Source organism: Cheilinus undulatus, linkage group 3, assembly GCF_018320785.1.
Source record: "Cheilinus undulatus linkage group 3, ASM1832078v1, whole genome shotgun sequence".
In the NCBI taxonomy this organism is placed as follows: domain Eukaryota; kingdom Metazoa; phylum Chordata; class Actinopteri; order Labriformes; family Labridae; genus Cheilinus; species Cheilinus undulatus.
The window spans coordinates 55,545,271-55,562,932 of NC_054867.1; the positions used below are offsets into that span (position 1 = coordinate 55,545,271).

Genomic DNA, 17,662 nt, shown 5'->3' on the forward strand with positions numbered 1-17,662 from the left:
AGACGTATTGCATTACAACATATTATTCAGGGGTAGTAATGTAAACTGAACAGTGTCATAAATAAGTAGTTTTAATCACATTATATTTATTTTATCATGTATTGATGATTTTTGGCTCATATTTATGAAACTAATCTTATGAACTGGCCTCATTTCTGACTTTTTGCCCTTTTTTGTTTAATTTTCATCCTGATGATCACTTAACAAGTTTGTCAAGCCAAACTGAAACGTATTAATCCAAAGACAACTTTGTCCCACTAGCCCCCGGTTATAAATAACCCTGTTAGGTATAATCACTGATATCAGAGATACGAACACACCATACTAGTTTCACCTACGTAACGTTAAATAATGGCGTGTAAAATCACATTTGTGGCACAGTTCAGGTTGGACTCGTGATTTTTTTTTTTATCACTGACACAGCTGTGTCTTTGCAGTCTGCAGGTTAAAACAGAGGTTTGAACTTACACGTTTAGCTAACTAGCAAAGCAGTCGTTAGCTTGTTTAGCTAACTAGCAGTGCAGTCGTTAGCTTGTTTAGCTAACTAGCAGTGCAGTCATTAGCTTGTTTAGCTAACTAGCAGTGCAGTCATTAGCTTGTTTAGCTAACTAGCAGTGCAGTCATTAGCTTGTTTAGCTAACTAGCAGTGCAGTCATTAGCTTGTTTAGCTAACTAGCAGTGCAGTCATTAGCTTGTTTAGCTAACTAGCAGTGCAGTCATTAGCTTGTTTAGCTAACTAGCAGTGCAGTCATTAGCTTGTTTAGCTAACTAGCAGTGCAGTCGTTAGCTTGTTTAGCTAACTAGCAGTGCAGTCGTTAGCTTGTTTAGCTAACTAGCAGTGCAGTCGTTAGCTTGTTTAGCTAACTAGCAGTGCAGTCGTTAGCCTGTGTAGCTAACTAGCAGTGGAGTCGTTAGCCTGTGTAGCTAACTAGCAGTGCACTCGTTCGCTTATTTAGCTAACTAGCAGTGCAGTCGTTAGCCTGTGTAGCTAAATAGCAGTGCAGTCGTTAGCCTGTGTAGCTAACTAGCAGTGCAGTCGTTAGCCTGTTTAGCTAACTAGCAGTGCAGTCGTTAGCCTGTTTAGCTAAATAGCAGGGCAGTCGTTAGCCTGTGTAGCTAACTAGCAGTGCAGTCGTTAGCCTGTGTATCTAACTAGCAGTGCAGTCGTTAGCCTGTTTAGCTAAATAGCAGGGCAGTCGTTAGCCTGTGTAGCTAACTAGCAGTGCAGTTGTTAGCCTGTGTATCTAACTAGCAGTGCAGTCGTTAGCTTGTTTAGCTAACTAGCAGTGCAGTCGTTAGCCTGTGTAGCTAACTAGCAGTGCAGTCATTAGCCTGTGTAGCTAAATAGCAGTGCAGTCGTTAGCCTGTTTAGCTAAATAGCAGGGCAGTCGTTAGCCTGTGTAGCTAACTAGCAGTGCAGTCATTAGCCTTTTTAGCTAAATAGCAGGGCAGTCGTTAGCCTGTGTAGCTAACTAGCAGTGCAGTCATTAGCCTTTTTAGCTAAATAGCAGTGCAGTCATTAGCCTGTGTAGCTTACTAGCAGTGCAGTCGTTAGCCTTTTTAGCTAAATAGCAGGGCAGTCGTTAGCCTGTGTAGCTAACTAGCAGTGCAGTTGTTAGCCTGTGTATCTAACTAGCAGTGCAGTCGTTAGCTTGTTTAGCTAACTAGCAGTGCAGTCGTTAGCCTGTGTAGCTAACTAGCAGTGCAGTTGTTAGCCTGTGTATCTAACTAGCAGTGCAGTCGTTAGCTTGTTTAGCTAACTAGCAGTGCAGTCGTTAGCCTGTGTAGCTAACTAGCAGTGCAGTCATTAGCCTGTGTAGCTTACTAGCAGTGCAGTCGTTAGCCTGTTTAGCTAAATAGCAGGGCAGTCATTAGCCTGTTTAGGTAAATAGCAGGGCAGTCGTTAGCCTGTTTAGCTAAATAGCAGTGCAGTCGTTAGCCTGTGTAGCTAACTAGCAGTGCAGTCATTAGCCTGTGTAGCTTACTAGCAGTGCAGTCGTTAGCCTTTTTAGCTAAATAGCAGGGCAGTCGTTAGCCTGTGTAGCCAACTAGCAGGGCAGTCCTTAGCTTGTTTAGCTAACTAGCAGTGCAGTCATTAGCTTGTTTAGCTAACTAGCAGTGCAGTCATTAGCTTCTTTAGCTAACTAGCAGTGAGTCATTAGCTTGTTTAGCTAACTAGCAGTGCAGTCATTAGCTTGTTTAGCTAACTAGCAGTGAGTCATTAGCTTGTTTAGCTAACTAGCAGTGCAGTCCTTAGCTTGTTTAGCTAACTAGCAGTGCAGTCATTAGCTTGTTTAGCTAACTAGCAGTGCAGTCATTAGCTTGTTTAGCTAACTAGCAGTGCAGTCTTAGCTTGTTTAGCTAACTAGCAGTGCAGTCATTAGCTTGTTTAGCTAACTAGCAGTGCAGTCATTAGCTTGTTTAGCTAACTAGCAGTGCAGTCATTAGCTTGTTTAGCTAACTAGCAGTGCAGTCGTTAGCCTGTGTAGCTAACTAGCAGTGCAGTCGTTAGCCTGTTTAGCTAACTAGCAGGGCAGTCGTTAGCCTGTGTAGCTAACTAGCAGTGCAGTCGTTAGCCTGTGTAGCTAACTAGCAGGGCAGTCGTTAGCCTGTGTAGCTAACTAGCAGTGCAGTCGTTAGCCTGTGTAGCTTACTTACCATAACGTGCTTTCTTAGATTTGACGTGTTGTTTTTGGAGCTTGAGATTTCCGCCGTTGTAGGTAGACACAGTAGGCAGGTGTTGTGGCGGTTGTTCCTGGTGGTTTGAAAGGTGAAGAGTCTAGATGTTGGACCAGGGATGAACGTGCTCCTCTGAAGGAGACGCAGGTATTACATCTTCAGCCATTATCTCCAACTGTTGAAGGTTAAGGGGGCGGGGTCACTCCTCCGTTTATTCTGTGGTGCTGAGGATTTTACCTAACGCTGCTGTGAGAGCTCAGCTGAGAGTAAAAAATACTTCATGAAAATAAATTATAGACAAGTAAAAGTAGCGACCAGAGCATGCCCGATGTAACGGAGTAGAAGTTAAAAGTACTCTGATCAATAACTGCTCTCAGAAGTAGAATTTAAAACAAAACAAAAAACTAATCAAGTACATGTAATGGAGTAAATGTAACGGAGTAAATGTGACGGAGTAAATGTAACGGAGTAAATGTGATATTAGTGTGAGTTTATGAACATGGATATGAAAGAGCCCAGACTACTGACGCCCTATCAGCTGTTTTTCAGTGCACTCCTGTGAAGTCTCTGTGGATGACAGGTTCTCACACCTGTACTGATTTTATTACACCTGGCCAGGTGGATCCACCTGTCAGCTTTATTTTTAGTACAATAGATTCCCTGGTGTTATGTCATTGACAGAAACATTTAACATTAACATAGCGAACATCTAATGACCGTGGAAATACCAGCAGAGGGAGGGCAGAGTGCTTTAATAATGAGAACCCTTCAGTGATCATTAACATAGAAACGTTCACTCTTACTGAGCTTAAGAAATGTCTGTATGAATTTAGAATTTTCACATGTAAAAGAACAGTTAATAACTCCCTCCGCCAAGGAGGTTATGTGATCAGGAAGGTTAGTTAGTTAGTTTGTTTGTTAGCAACATAACTCAAAAAGTTGTGGCTGATTATCAAGAGCTATAAATTCAATGATTTTCCTGCTCCTTACCTCTGGGTGGTCACTGCTGTATTTTTTAGCTTTGTTGAATGACTGAAGTAGAGGCTGCTGCCGAGTTTTCCCTGGCACGAAGTTTTGCCATTCTTTATAGTCCTTGTAGTCATCAGGTTGGCGGTTTTTCCGATGCAAAATTAAACTGGTGGTATTAAAGGCATGTTGTCGAGCTCCTCCAAGCATCTGCTGCTGTCTTGTTCCCACTCCTCAGACTTCTCCCACACAGCTGACATGTTGTTTATTGTTGTTTATTGTTGTTGTTTGCGCACGTCCGGTGTCATCTTGTGTGCTTAATTATGACGTCATATTATTGGCCGTACACATCGGCGTAAATTTTACTATCGGCCGATACCGATAATTAACTTCTTAAGCTATTATCCGCCAATACCGATATACTACCGATAATATCGTGCATCCCTAACTTTAACCCTTTTTGCCACTTTTTACCACTTAGTTTGTGGCTCTTGCAAAGGTATTTTTTCAACAATTTGCTCTTTGGTTGAACAGGGTTGAGTAACGTTGCATTAGAGCAAAAACAGAGGGTAAACAAAGCGTGAAAGCTCAAGTCCTCACATCCTGATTTATTCACAAGAAGATGCCAAAGTATCTCTTTAAACCTGATACTAGATCCTTAACCATGTTTGAGTTCAAGTTTTACATCAACACAAGTTCAAAATATTCAGTGAAGATTACATCTGTTAGAAAAATATGTCTGATCAGATAAAACAATGACCAAAAGGGCTTGTTTCTCCTTTATTTCTGTTTCTGCTTCCATGTTTTCAAATAAATGATTTTTCAGTTTTTACATGAGGGACCCTGCTCACTGTTCGTGTGCAGCTGCCATGTAGTGACCAGCGTGTACCACCAGGGGGAGCTGCAGTACTGCAGTGATTTTACTGTGACGTGCAGATTATTAAACTTTCATATCGACCTCTAAAACCTGCTGCAGTGTGAATGTTTGATCATCATTTCATCCTTTTCATATAAATAAAGACAAAATAAGAGACAGATACCTGATGACTTGGTTTTAAGCTTCAGCAAAATGTGCTTTTTTGGAATACAACGTTTTCAAACTACAAAAATGTTAATTTAGTTAAAAAACAATCTCAGAAGTGTTGAGGGTGGGAACTGGTTTGATCTTGTTCACTTTATACTCTGATATAAAGACATTTAGCCTGCTGATAAGAAATAATCAACACACCTCAGTGATACAGATATGTCAGGATACAGGTTTTTTTTTTTTTGTAATTTATCTTTTATTGACTTAATAGGAACAAATAAAAATTACATCAACATTTTCAGAATATTTTTTAACAGTTTTAGAACATTAACACCCCCCATCCCCAGTGAACAGGACATCAACCACTGCACAGTCTAAATATTCTTATTCAGATAGTAGATCCTTTAATGATAATGCCAGATAAGAAATGTCCAGAAAGCTCCAAAGCCAGTGAGTTTTAGAGATGTGGTGAGGAGGTTTCCACTGCTGGGCTATAATAATTTTTCCTGTAAGGCCTGCCAGCCACATTTTTCTTGCATTGTCTGTAAGCGCCAGTTGAGAATCATCGTTTAAAAGATGGACATGGGGGTCGGGCTTAAATCTGGCTGGATTCGTGTAGTCTGAGCCGGCCTTAAGAACCAGAAAAATCCACACCCCCACCCCTCTTTCACCACCCTTCAGAAAATGTGTGCTGAAACAAGCTGTCCTCAAATTTCCCCCTCATTATGTCATGTGGAGAGTTAGCCCCGCTGATCCTGGTCGAGAACAGCGTTACTCAACCAAAGAGCCAAATTGCTGAAAAATAACTTTGCAAGAGCCTCAGTCTGAGTGGTGAAAAGTAGTGAAAAATAAGTTAAAGCTGGCACAAAAGGACAAATAGCAGCAAAAAAGTGGCAAAAAATGGATGACCTGGGTAAAATAGGCATGGCAAATAGGCAAATGGGAGAAATGTGGTAAAATAGGGCTGAGAAGTGACAAAAACATTAGTTACAGGTGGAAAAATTATCATTAAACAGCAAAAAAGGTGGCAAAAATGAGTAAAAAATGGTTTAAAATTGACAGAAAGCAGCAAAAAGGGGGGAAGATGGGCATAAAAGGGTAAAAGTGACATTTAATGGCAAGAGGCAGCTTAAAGGGAAAAAGGGGACTGGGCGATGCAAATTGGAAAAAGCAGGATATCGTATAAAAGTGGCAATAGAATTGGCAGAAAGTGACAAAAGAGTTGGCAAAAATGGGCTTAAAGCAGCGAAAATGGATCAGAAAGTGGCAAAAATTGCAAATAAGTACAATTGAGACATAGACAAAAATAAAATTTGACAATTAAAACCTATCGTAAAAGTGTGGCAAACAAACTGATTAATGTGACCTGTAATGGATCATTTCTGAGGTCAAAGTTTGCCTTTTTAAAGGTTTTCTGGGGGAATAATATTTCAGATTAAGACATAAAAGAGCCACAAATCAAAACAAATGAGCCACATTTGGCTCCAGACCACATGTTGAGTATCACTGCTCTAGAAGATTGGTGGTTCAAATCCCAGTCAGTGCATAATTCTTGTACAGTTTGGTCCTTAACTTTGGAAAAAAGTATGGCTGACTGTTCTCTGTAAGTCATTAAAAACTGAACATCTATTTAAACAAACATGAAGACAAGCTTGGGTGAAAAACTGCAGCTGTTTAAAGACAGATCCAGTGTTGTGATTCTGTGCTTGTGTCTCTAAAGTTTCACCGTGGAGTTAAAACAACCAAACACAGGTGGATTAATCGTCTTCTCTCTCTTCGTCCTTTAGGTGGAGTCTGCATAAGAAAACGTCCTCCTTCCCTCTGCTCTCTCCTGACAGCTGGTCCCTCAGAGGGGTAAGAATCTCAGTCATTAAAATCACTGAAAACTTTATTAACCAGTCAAAGTGGTTTCATTCTTTTTACCTGATCCCCCTTACTTGTTTCTAAACTTGCTTTGATACCAGAGCAGAGCAGCAGCGGTATACTTCTCTCCTGAGTGTCTTCCTGTTCTCACAGCAATGTAGAATCAGCTCATTTAAGTCTCATTTCACTTCAGAAACTCAGTGGACAAGCCAAAACACACCCATGTATTGTCAAATGTTGCACTTCATTACTGTTTACTTTTTTATTGACTTTTCTGTTTTTTCTTCCGTGGCTAAGCCACCAGAAGTTCTTTATTTTCTTTCAAACTAAAAGCAGGTTTTTATCTCAACGGGGAGCAAAGTATCCTTGGCTTTATACATTTCAAATTACAAAATAAAATCTGAACAAGAACCTCTGAGCTTAATTGTTATCGGGGTTAACCCTGTAGAGAAAGCCACTAAACTTTGACACCTGCAAAGCATAAACACTGTCACATTAAGCAGAGATCATTGGAGGCCAGTGTGTCATTTTGTACATGCACTCCTGCATATTTCTTCATGTATAACAGTGTGCATCAACACAGCTCCTGGTACAGGCTCTTGTAATAGCGTGCATTGGATACTGCAGCTGATTACTGGCAGGCCCCCCTGATCTCTGCAGATAATCCAGAACTTAGAGGGACGTCTGGTCTTCAACCAACCCAAGACAGCTCACTCCACTGTTCATCTCTACACTCCATCAAATTCAAAACTCTGATCACTGCTGACAAAGCAGTCACTAAAACTGCTCCCGTTTACCTGAGTCCCTTATCCGGGTCTACACTCACTCTCGCTCGCTACGCTCAGCCAGCGAAAGGCGCCTGGTGCTTCTAGCACATCAGGGACTTAAGTCACTATCTCAACTCTTCTCCTCTGTTGTCCCTCGATGGTGGAAACTTGTAACTGTACCTTGGTGCAATATATATTCACCTGCCTCTCTATTAGGTATACCTGTTCAATTGCTTGTAAACTCAAATAGCGAATCAGCAAATCACGTCAGCACGTCAATGCATTCAGGTATGTAGACGTAGTCAAGACGACTTGCTTCAGTTCAAATTGAGCAACATAAAGAAAAAGGGTTTAGGAGACTTTGAGCGGGGCATGGTTTCTGGTCTGAGTATTCAGAAACTGCTGATCTACTGGGATTTTCACCACAACCATCTCTAGAGTTTACAGAGAACGGTCAGCTGATGTCAGAGGTCAGAGGAGGATGGGCAGCTTGGTTGAGATGATAGAAAGACAAGAGAAACTGAAATAGCCACTAGTTTCAAGCCATGTCTGCAGATCTTTGAACACACGAGGAACCAGATGGGCTACAGCAGCAGAAGACCACCCAGGGTTCTACTCCTGTCAGCGAAGAACAGGAAACTGAGGCTTCAGTTCACACTGGCTCACCAACACTGAACAATAGAGGATTGGAAAAGTTTTGCCTGGTCTGATGAGTGTGGATTTTAGCAGACATTCAGATGGTAGGGTCAGGATGTGGCATAAACAACATGAAGTATGGATCCATCCTGCCTTGTATCAACGGTTTGGGCTGCTGGTTGTGTGATGTGAGAGGGGGGGTTTCTTTTGACCCCTTTGTACCAGCTGAGCATGGTTTAAACCCCATGCTCAGTCAATGTGGACCAAACTCTCTGAGGGATGTTTACAACACCTTGTTAAAGCTATGCCACGAAGAGTTAAGGCAGTTTTAAAGTCAAAAGGGGGTCCAACCTGGTACTAGCAAGGTGTACCTAATAAAGTGGTCGGGGAGAGTATGTTGGTGGTAAATTACATGCAATGAATCCATTGAATAATCATGAGTAACTGTGATTAAGTGGGATAAAGAAATATAATAATTTCACAGCCCTAACTTTTAAACTGTAGGACATTCAGGATACCAGTAGGTACCCTGACACTTCCTCAGTCACTGCCACTAAACTTTAGATTTTTCTGGAACAACAGAGCATCCCATCAAATCTCTAAGGTGTCTCAAACTACTGAAGAACTACAACTACCTCTGACAGAAGTTACTGGTAGGAAAAATGTTCCTGTAACAGCCCATTTCCTTGTTTTATGATAAAAATAGATTTATAAATCAAGTTTAGGATTCTTGAGAGTTTTTAGTGCTGGTGTCTCCATGTCTCCTGTAGCTCCTAATTATAGATGGCCTGTTTCCCCCGACGACCGTCACTTCCTGTTTGTCCAATGGGAACTGAGTGGACACACATACACGCATTGTGAAGTGTTCCTCTTCCTGAGCGCCTGTAGATCCACTCAGAGAGGAGGAGAAGCTGAGGGGTAAGGAGGACAAACAAGGAGCACAGCAGCAAGGTGGAGGCAGAGAACAGGAGGAAGGAGAGGAGGAGGTGGAAAAGAGGAGAGTCAGACTGAAGAGGAGAAGAAGCACCAAACTGGAGGAAGAGCAGGCGAAGAAGAAGAGGAGGAGAGTGGTGTTTGCAGCACAGAAGAGGAGAATTAAGATCATTGCAATGTGACTGTGAAGGAGGTGATTAAAGAGGAGGAGGAGAGAGGACAGCTGATGAGACTTTGGAGTAAAGGGAGAAGAGAAGAAGACGAAGAGGAGCATCAGATGATTGTTTGCAGAGAGTTTGGTCTCTTTGTTGTGTTTGAGGATCAGATCAGACCAGGACGATGGGCTGCTGTCTGTTCATTTACTACCGGGTGAGTTTGTGAGAAAAAGCAGATTTAATCCTGTTTCAGTCAAACACATGGAGAAGAACACAAACCATGCACAGCTGCTGCCCACATGTTGATGATTGTGTGTTACTGCTCGTGTTTTTGAATCATCTTAGGCTGTTTTATGCATTTCCTGTCTTTTAAACTCGGATCAAACAGTTTGAGGGTCACTGATTAACTACATAGATTAAGCCTAAGCTCAAAATCATGCTCACTCTAACCCCTGCTGCATGCATCGCCTGTTAACATGCTTGACCATGCATTGTAGTACACTTATCTGTAAGCAGCGTGTTTTTTACTGATCATTATCAACAAGGCGAAAAAACAACAAACATTCATTATTGTGAGACTTCGATATGAAGAAGACATACTTTATTAATCCCTGAAGGAAAATTCACAGTTTACACTGTTGTTGATCATGCTACACACATAATCTGATTAACTAATGGAGAGTCAGAGTGATGGCCTTGCTGCTCTCGCTGAAGCTGCCAGGAGCTGTTGGGGGTCCGGTGCCTTGCTCAAGCACACTTCGGCAGTACTCTGGAAGCTACCAGACCAAAGCCCAGATATGTTCCCACCCGGACCTGAACTCTCGGATTCCCAACCCAAGTCCTTACAGACTGAGCTACTGCTGCAGTATATTCATCTTTAGAGCACAGAGGAAGCATTCCCTTAAGAGCAAAGTAAAGCAACAAAAGGACTGACTGACACTAGGACTGTCAAGATTAATTGCATTAATCAAGATTAATTAGGGTCCATAATAAGTGTACTAATTTTTCTCAATCACAATTAATCTCATGCTTTATCAAAACATTACATACATTACATACTTTGAGATACATAATGATACGTTGCAATGTGTTACATCACAACACAGTAGCTTACGGAATATATTAAGAGATGTTATATTACAATACTTCACATTATAATATGCAACATTATGATACGTAACGTTATGATACGTAACGTTATGATACGTAACGTTATGATACATAACCTTCTGACATGTAACGTTATGATATGTCACGTTATATGTAACGTTAAGATATGTAACGTTATAATACATAGCGTTATGATACGTAACGTTATGATATATAACGTTATGATACGTAACGTTATGATATATAACGTTATGATACGTAACGTTATGATATATAACGTTATGATATGTAATGTTATGATATGTAACATTATGATACCTCAGATAATGATATGTAACTTTATGATGCATGATGTTATGATATGTTATGTTATGATACATAACACTGTGATATGTAATGTTGTGATACGTAACTTGATATGTGACGTTATGATACCTTACGTAATGATGTGTAACGTTATAATACGTAATGTTATGATACGTAATGTTGTGTTACATTACTTAACGTTACCTTTGCATGGCATTTTAGTGCATTGCTTGACATCGTCTTCTGTTTCTGTGCTGGGTTGTTATGTTAGGTATACTATGATATAGTATGATCCACCCATCATTGGGGTTACAGCCCCCCGTGTCCCAGTCACTACTAGCACCACTGTTGCTATCACACCCTACATCTTCTCTAGCTCTTCCTTCAGCCCTTGGTATTTCTCCAGCTTCTCCAGATGTTACTATCGCTCAGTACTTCTACATCTAGCTGTACTGCTGTCTTCTGATGTCTATCAACCAGCACTGTCAGGCTGATTAGCCATCACCATCTTGTCAGTCTGGATCTGGAAGTCCCACAGGATCTTTGGTCACTTGTTCTCCACCACCTTAGTAGGCGTCTTCCATGTTAGACCTTGGAACCTCCAGTCCATACTTGGCACAGATGTTCTTGTACACTGTGCCACCTGGTTATGCCAGTCCATGTATGCCTTTCCTGTTAGCATCTACTGCTACTGCTAATGCTAATACTAATGCTAATACTAATCCTAATCCTAAAGCTAATGCTAATGCTAATAATCACCCAGCTTTCTTCTGGGGTGTTTTCCATCAGGTAATAGGATGGCGTGCTGTTTTGATAACAGACCTTATTTGGTCAAGAAAAGCCCGACCCTTCCTCCTCCTCCTCCTTCCGTTGTTGTCTCCATAGTAACAGTTAGTTAAAGGTAAAGTCTGCAGGTTATATAATGTCCGGCCAACAACAAAGTGTGAACACAATACTGAACAAACAGCAGACATCCTGTGATTGTTGAACGCTGCCTACACTGCTCCAACATCCTCACACTACTACTCCTACTCCTCTTTTTTACTCTCCTCCTTCCTTCCATTCTTCCTCTCCTCTGTTTCCTTCTCCTCCTCCTCTTCTCCTCCTCTCTGCTCCTCTTATCCTTTCTTCTCTCCACTCTTTTTCTCTTCCTCCTCTCCTCCTCTCTTCCTCCTCTTACCCCTGCTCGCCCTCAGTGACCTGGCTCATCAGGTGTGATATCTTCCTGTTTTTGCAGTCATGGTTGTGTACAGGAGGTTTTTGTTTTTACCTCACACCTGATCCACAGTTTCACCTCGCTGTCTTTCATGTAATTAATGATCAGACCAAAAACCACGAGGCTCATAAAATTCACAATACAACCAGTTCCACCAATTTTTGTCATTGCTTGATTCTAGCAACAACCCCATGTAATAACTCAGAAGAAAAACAGCAAGATAGAAAATAAACGACAGCGTTATATTGTGTAGCAGTTCATATTTTACTTGAGTATTTCCCAGTGTTCATTCTGGCTGTCATTTTTTGGTGTTTTATACTCCCTTAGTTCGGTTGGTTTGGTCTGAATCATGGACTAACATGTACCTTTTTGTGCACAGTTAAGTCAGCATTGGTCTGTGTTCACATGGGGACATGTCCTGTATTCATCAGAACACGTTTAAACATGAGGAAGCACAGATTGTATCAGGAGTATGTGCCTCGACTCTGCTGAAGAGTGATGACAAATGAAGCTGCAGACGTGCAAAAACCTGCAGGTTCCAGTGTCCACTTAAGGCTGCAAAAGCCTCTAAAGCATTGATCATCAACTGGCGGCCCGGGGCCATATCAGGCCCCCAAAGCTTCCGGTCTGGCCCCTGAAAGATCATTAAATTCAGTTAAGGAGGAAAAGAAGATGCTGTGGTTTTAAGAGTATCCTTTGGCTTTACATGTCTGCAGCTGTTAAATCCATCCCAGAAACAATTAATGTTGAAATAATTTTAGAATGACTCAACATTCGATCTGTTTTTACTGAAATGTACTTTTCAGTCATTACTTATCAGATATTTAAAAAAAGGGTTAAGGTTGGGCAAAGTGATAATGGCAAAATTGGTTGTGGAGTGGCACAAAGGGACAAGAATTGGCAGAAAAAGTGGTAAAAGATGGTGAAAATGTGGCATAAAATGGTAAAAGAGGAAAAAATGGGCAAAAGTATCATAAATGGGTTAAAAATGGTGGGAAAAAAGTAATGATAATGGGTTAGAAAGTGACAAAAATAGAAGAAAAGTGGCAAAAATGGATAGAAGAGTGGCACAAAGAGAAAAAAAAGTGGCCAAACAAGGGCAAAGTGAGTGAAAATGGGCAAGAAGGTGGCAAAATAGAGTACAAGTGGCAGAAAAGTTTGCTAAACAGTGGTAAAAAGGGGTGAAAAGTGATGGAAAAATTTGCAAAAAAAATGTCCAAATAATAGCAGAAGTTGGCAAAAACCATTAAAAAGGTAGCAAAAATGTAGCTAGAAGTACCAAAAAAATTGCAAAAATGGGTGAAAAGTATTTTAAAAAGTTGCAAAATAACAAAAAAACAGCAAAAATGGTTTAAGTTGTCAAAATAAGTGACAAAATGGGTTGAAAAATTGGTTAAATTGGTTAAAGGAGCATGATATAATAATTTCAACACCAATTTCAACTCAATAATAGCTTGCCAAATGAGGTAACTGTTAGCCAGGATGCTAGCACCAATGCTACTGAGCCAACACACATACACCTGTATCATCAATAAATGACAGCTGGGCAGGGCCCATTCTCTGTGTATTTCTCAGGGGCCCAGCCAGATCCCCAAGGCACAGCTAGACTGGTCTGGTGGTAGACAGCTAGACTGGTCTGGTGGTAGACAGCTAGACTGGTCTGGTGGTAGACAGCTAGACTGGTCTCGGTGCTTCGCCACACCATTTGAGAACCACTGCCGTATACTGTACAGGGGTCATTGCTTTTCATAACATGGCTGTTTTGGTTAAAGAAGAATACGATTCATACATAGCTGGGGGCATGGCTGATATAGCTGCAAGCCCTAAAGATTCAGACCCCTGTCAGCTTCACCTCTTTGTTTATAGGTTGATCTAAATTCAGTTTGAGTTTTCTATAAGGTGACTGGATGTCTAACAGAATGTTTCTGTGTTCTTTCGTTACAGAAGAAGAGGAAGCAGGCCAGCAGAGATGCAGACTCCCTCAGTCTCTGCAGTCTGGACATCAATGTGAGTTCATCTCCTCTAACATCACTGATTCTCTCTCTTATTTTACAATCTAAACACTCTTTTCATCTCCAACACGTGTGTCAGAAAAGCCAAAGTGTCCTTGAGGCCACTGAGTTCAACATTTACAGGGGTGGAAAGTATTTACTCAGATTACTCTAACTGAGTAGCTTTTTGTGTACGTGTAATTTATTGAGTAGTTTTTAAAATCACTACTTTTACTTATTTTTTGGCTGAAGCATTGTACTTAATGACATTTTAAAAGCATCGAGTACTGAGTAAAAAAATAAACACTGAAAGCCACACAAGGAAGTCCAAGCTTGGAAAAATGAGGGTTAGTACATGCACACAGAAGAGAATGATTCCATATTTCCTCCCAAAACAGCTGCTGCATTGTACTTTAGGTTGGGTCATACCTTATAATAAATAACCCTGTAGAAGGTCCTTATTTAGGGGCCAAGTACTGACCTCGGAGCGAGGACCTTACTCTATCTGTGGGCGGTCTTAGATATTATTTTTTAGCCAATTTGTGGATTGTTTTGGGGGCCATAATGAGCCTTAAAAGTCTCAAAAACCTTCCGGAAAAGGGTTCCCAAGAGGAAATTTTGGTGGAATTTTGCAAATCCCTTTCACAGGGGCCCCAAGTGCAACATAGACTGGCTAAGAGCAACATGCATGAAAATTGATGCACATACAGTTGAAACCAGAAGTTTACATACACTATATAAAAAGGCACATAAACTTTTTTTTCTCACCGTCTAACATTAAATCAGATCAAACTTTTCCTTTTTTTGGTCAATTAGGATTACCAAAATAATTTCTATTTGCTAAATGCCAGAATAATGAGAGAGATCATTTTTTAGACAATTTTTTATTATTTTCTTGAGAGTCAGAAGTTTACATACATTTCATTAGTATTTGGTAGCATTGCCTTTAAACTGTATGACTTGGGTCAAACGTTTTGGATATGCTTCCACAAGCTTCTCACAATAGTTTGCAGGAATTTTGGCCCATTCCTCCTGGCAGAACTGGTGTAACTGAGCCAAGTTTGTAGGCCGCCTTGCTCTCACATGCCTTTTCAGCTCTGCCCATAAATTTTCAATGGGATTGAGATCAGGGCTTTGTGATGGCCACTCCAAAACATTGACTTTGTTATCCTTAAGCCACTTTGTAACCAGTTTGGCAGTATGCTTAGGGTCATTGTCCATTTGGAAAACCCATTTGCGCCCAAGCTTTAACTTCCTGGCTGATGTCTTGAGATGTTGCTTCAGTATTTCCACATAATGTTCTTTCCTCATGATGCCATCTATTTTGTGAAGTGCACCAGTCCCTCCTGCAGCAAAACAACCCCACAACATGATGCTGCCACCCCCATGTTTCACAGTTGGGATGGTGTTCTCAGGCTTGCAAGCTTCCCCCTTTTTTCTCCAAATGTAACGATGGTCATTATGGCCAAAAAGTTCAATTTTCGTTTCGTCAGACCACAGAACATGTCTCCAAAAATTAAGGTCTTTGTCCCTGTGTGCATTTGCAAACTGTAATCTGGCTTTTTTATGTTTCTTTTGGAGTAATGGCTTCTTCCTGGTAGAGTGGCCTTTCAGCCCATGTGGGTACAGGACTCGTTTGACTGTTGATAATGACACACTCTCACCAGCTTCAGCCAGCATCTTCACAAGGTCTTTTGCTTTTGTTCTTGGGTTGAGATGCACTTTTCGGACCAAAGCACGTTCATCTCTGGGACACAGAACCCGTCTCCTTCCTGAGCGGTGTGATGGCTGGACATTCCCATGGTGTTTATACTTGCGTATAATTGTTTGAACAGATGAACGTGGCACCTTCAGGCATCTGGAAATTGCACCCAATGATGAACCAGACTTGTGCAAGTCCACAATTCTCTTCCTGATATCTTGGCTGATTTCTTTTGATTTTCCCATGATGTTACACAAAGAAGCAGTGTGTTTCAGGTGTGCCTTAAAATACATCCACAGGTGTGCCTCTAATTAACTCAAATGTTGTCAATAAACCTATCAGAGGCTTCCAAAGACATGACATCATCATCTGGGCTTTCCCAAATTGTTTAAAGGCATAGTAATCTTAGTGTATGTAAACTTCTGACTTTGAAGAAAGTAATAAAAATTGTCTAAAAAAATCTCATTATTCTGGCATTTAGCAAATAGAAATAATTTTGGTAATCCTAATTGACCAAAAACAGGAAAAGTTTAATCTGATTTAATGTTAGACGGTGAGAAAAAAGTTTATGTGCCTTTTTAAATAGTGTATGTAAACTTCTGGTTTCAACTGTATGTATGAGATCTAGAGAAAATAAAAAGTCACCTTGGACCTTCCTCTAATATGTATAGGAAACGCTCTACTAACAGGTAAAGGTCATATTTGGGCTGTTTTTGGCAGCATCACTGTTGTCACATCTGAAGGATCGGTAGTATGACTAGTACGTACCGTACCGTAACCCTAGTTAAAGGGAAAGCCGATTTTGCGATGTTCATATTTTTAACATCGTCCAAACTAAAAAATCCGATTACGATGTAATATTGATTTACCGTGCAGCCCTAATTGTGACAGCCCTAGTTTGGACCTAAGGTTAAAATTTGAGCCTTGTCTTTGAACAGGAATGAATTGTGATCCAAAATGAAGTTCAGTATCAATAAAATGTCAAAGAAATTGTCTAAAATTACTGTAAAAAATTCTTAAACATATTTTTAAATTTTTTCATAACAAGACCCTTCAAATAATCCCCAAATGTTTCAGTGAAACTTTATAATTGAAGCCTAAATTTAATAAAAGAATGACTAAATAAACTCTACTTAAATTTCTGTAAAATAATCCACTGATTGATTGATTGATTGATTGATTGATTGATCAACTTTATTCATGTGTCTTTACAAAAAAGTGCCCAACCCTCACAGCTTCATAAGACAGCAGAGATATCACTAATCACGTCGTTTCACAGCCTTTTAAGGTTTTTTATCCTGTTAAATCTTAGTGTTAAATAGTTATTCTGCCTCTTTGCTCGGGCTTTTCAGATAAATCTGTCAGAAGAAAAAAGTCCTCTTTTAAAACATAAATAAAAGAACTTTTGCACAGGCAGACTGAGCTTTTTTAATTTTTTAAACTCTGAAATCCTTTTGTTTATATCAGTGTTTGCTGCTTTGGGCCGACTTTGCTGCTCAGTTGTGATGTTTCTGGAGCGTTACCGCCCCCTGCTGTTCAGTTGAAACAACTGGTAGAAAAATCAAGCTGAAGAAAATCATTCTAGTAAGATGACCTTTGTGTTTAATTCTGAGCCAGACATTTTAATATTCACCCAACCCATCTGTAAATATTTCATCTTCTTTATTTATACTTGGAGGAGATCACTGAGAGATTAACCCTCGTTTATAATGATACTGAGTCAAATCAGACCACAGAGTAGTTACAAGAACAGAAATGACTGATTTAAGACCATTATAATGATGTTTATAATGATGACTGTCAGTGTTAGTTTATGATAAGATCTGTTGTAAGTGTAAGTGCATTTTTTATTGCATTTAATTGCATGAGTTATTTTCCCTTTTAGTGTACTGCTCCTTTAAGTCTCACTTCACATTAAAATTCGCAGACAGCTCAGTGGACCGGTCAAAGGTCCCCTGTAACTAATGTTAGCAAACATTTACCTATCAATGTTGTTTATATTCCATCCATAATAACCTCCTGTTCCATGGTTACGTTCATGTCATAAGGAATTTTAAGGATTAAAGATGATTTTCCTTCAAAATAAAAGCAGCTTCCATCCAAACAGGAAGTCAATGACCCTTAACCTCCTGAGATCTGAGTTTTTTAGTTTCTCCCACTTATCTGGGATAAGTAGGAACTGATAAGTTAGAACACCAGCCTTGTTCCTGAAAGGGAATTTCTTGGAATTTTTTCTTTTAAAAGCCCCAAAAAATTCCTTTACATTTAAATTTAAATGTCCTTGTGAAAAATTCTGTGAAAATTCTTAAAC

General features: G+C 40.2%; 1 protein-coding gene across 2 annotated transcripts in view; it reads left to right on the forward strand.

Moving 5' to 3' along the window:
- The first annotated feature begins 8,850 nt into the window (after positions 1-8,850).
- arhgef3 (Rho guanine nucleotide exchange factor (GEF) 3) overlaps positions 8,851-17,662 on the forward strand; it is a 42,826-nt gene continuing 34,014 nt past the window's right edge. Inside the window, exons 1-2 of one of the 2 annotated variants that reach the window (XM_041783439.1) lie at positions 8,851-9,240; positions 13,603-13,665. In XM_041783439.1, coding sequence (XP_041639373.1) covers positions 9,211-9,240; positions 13,603-13,665 — 93 coding nt within the window. In that variant the 5' untranslated portion in view covers positions 8,851-9,210. The remainder of the gene's footprint in view (positions 9,241-13,602; positions 13,666-17,662) is intronic. The other variant, XM_041783440.1, reaches the window with a different exon arrangement.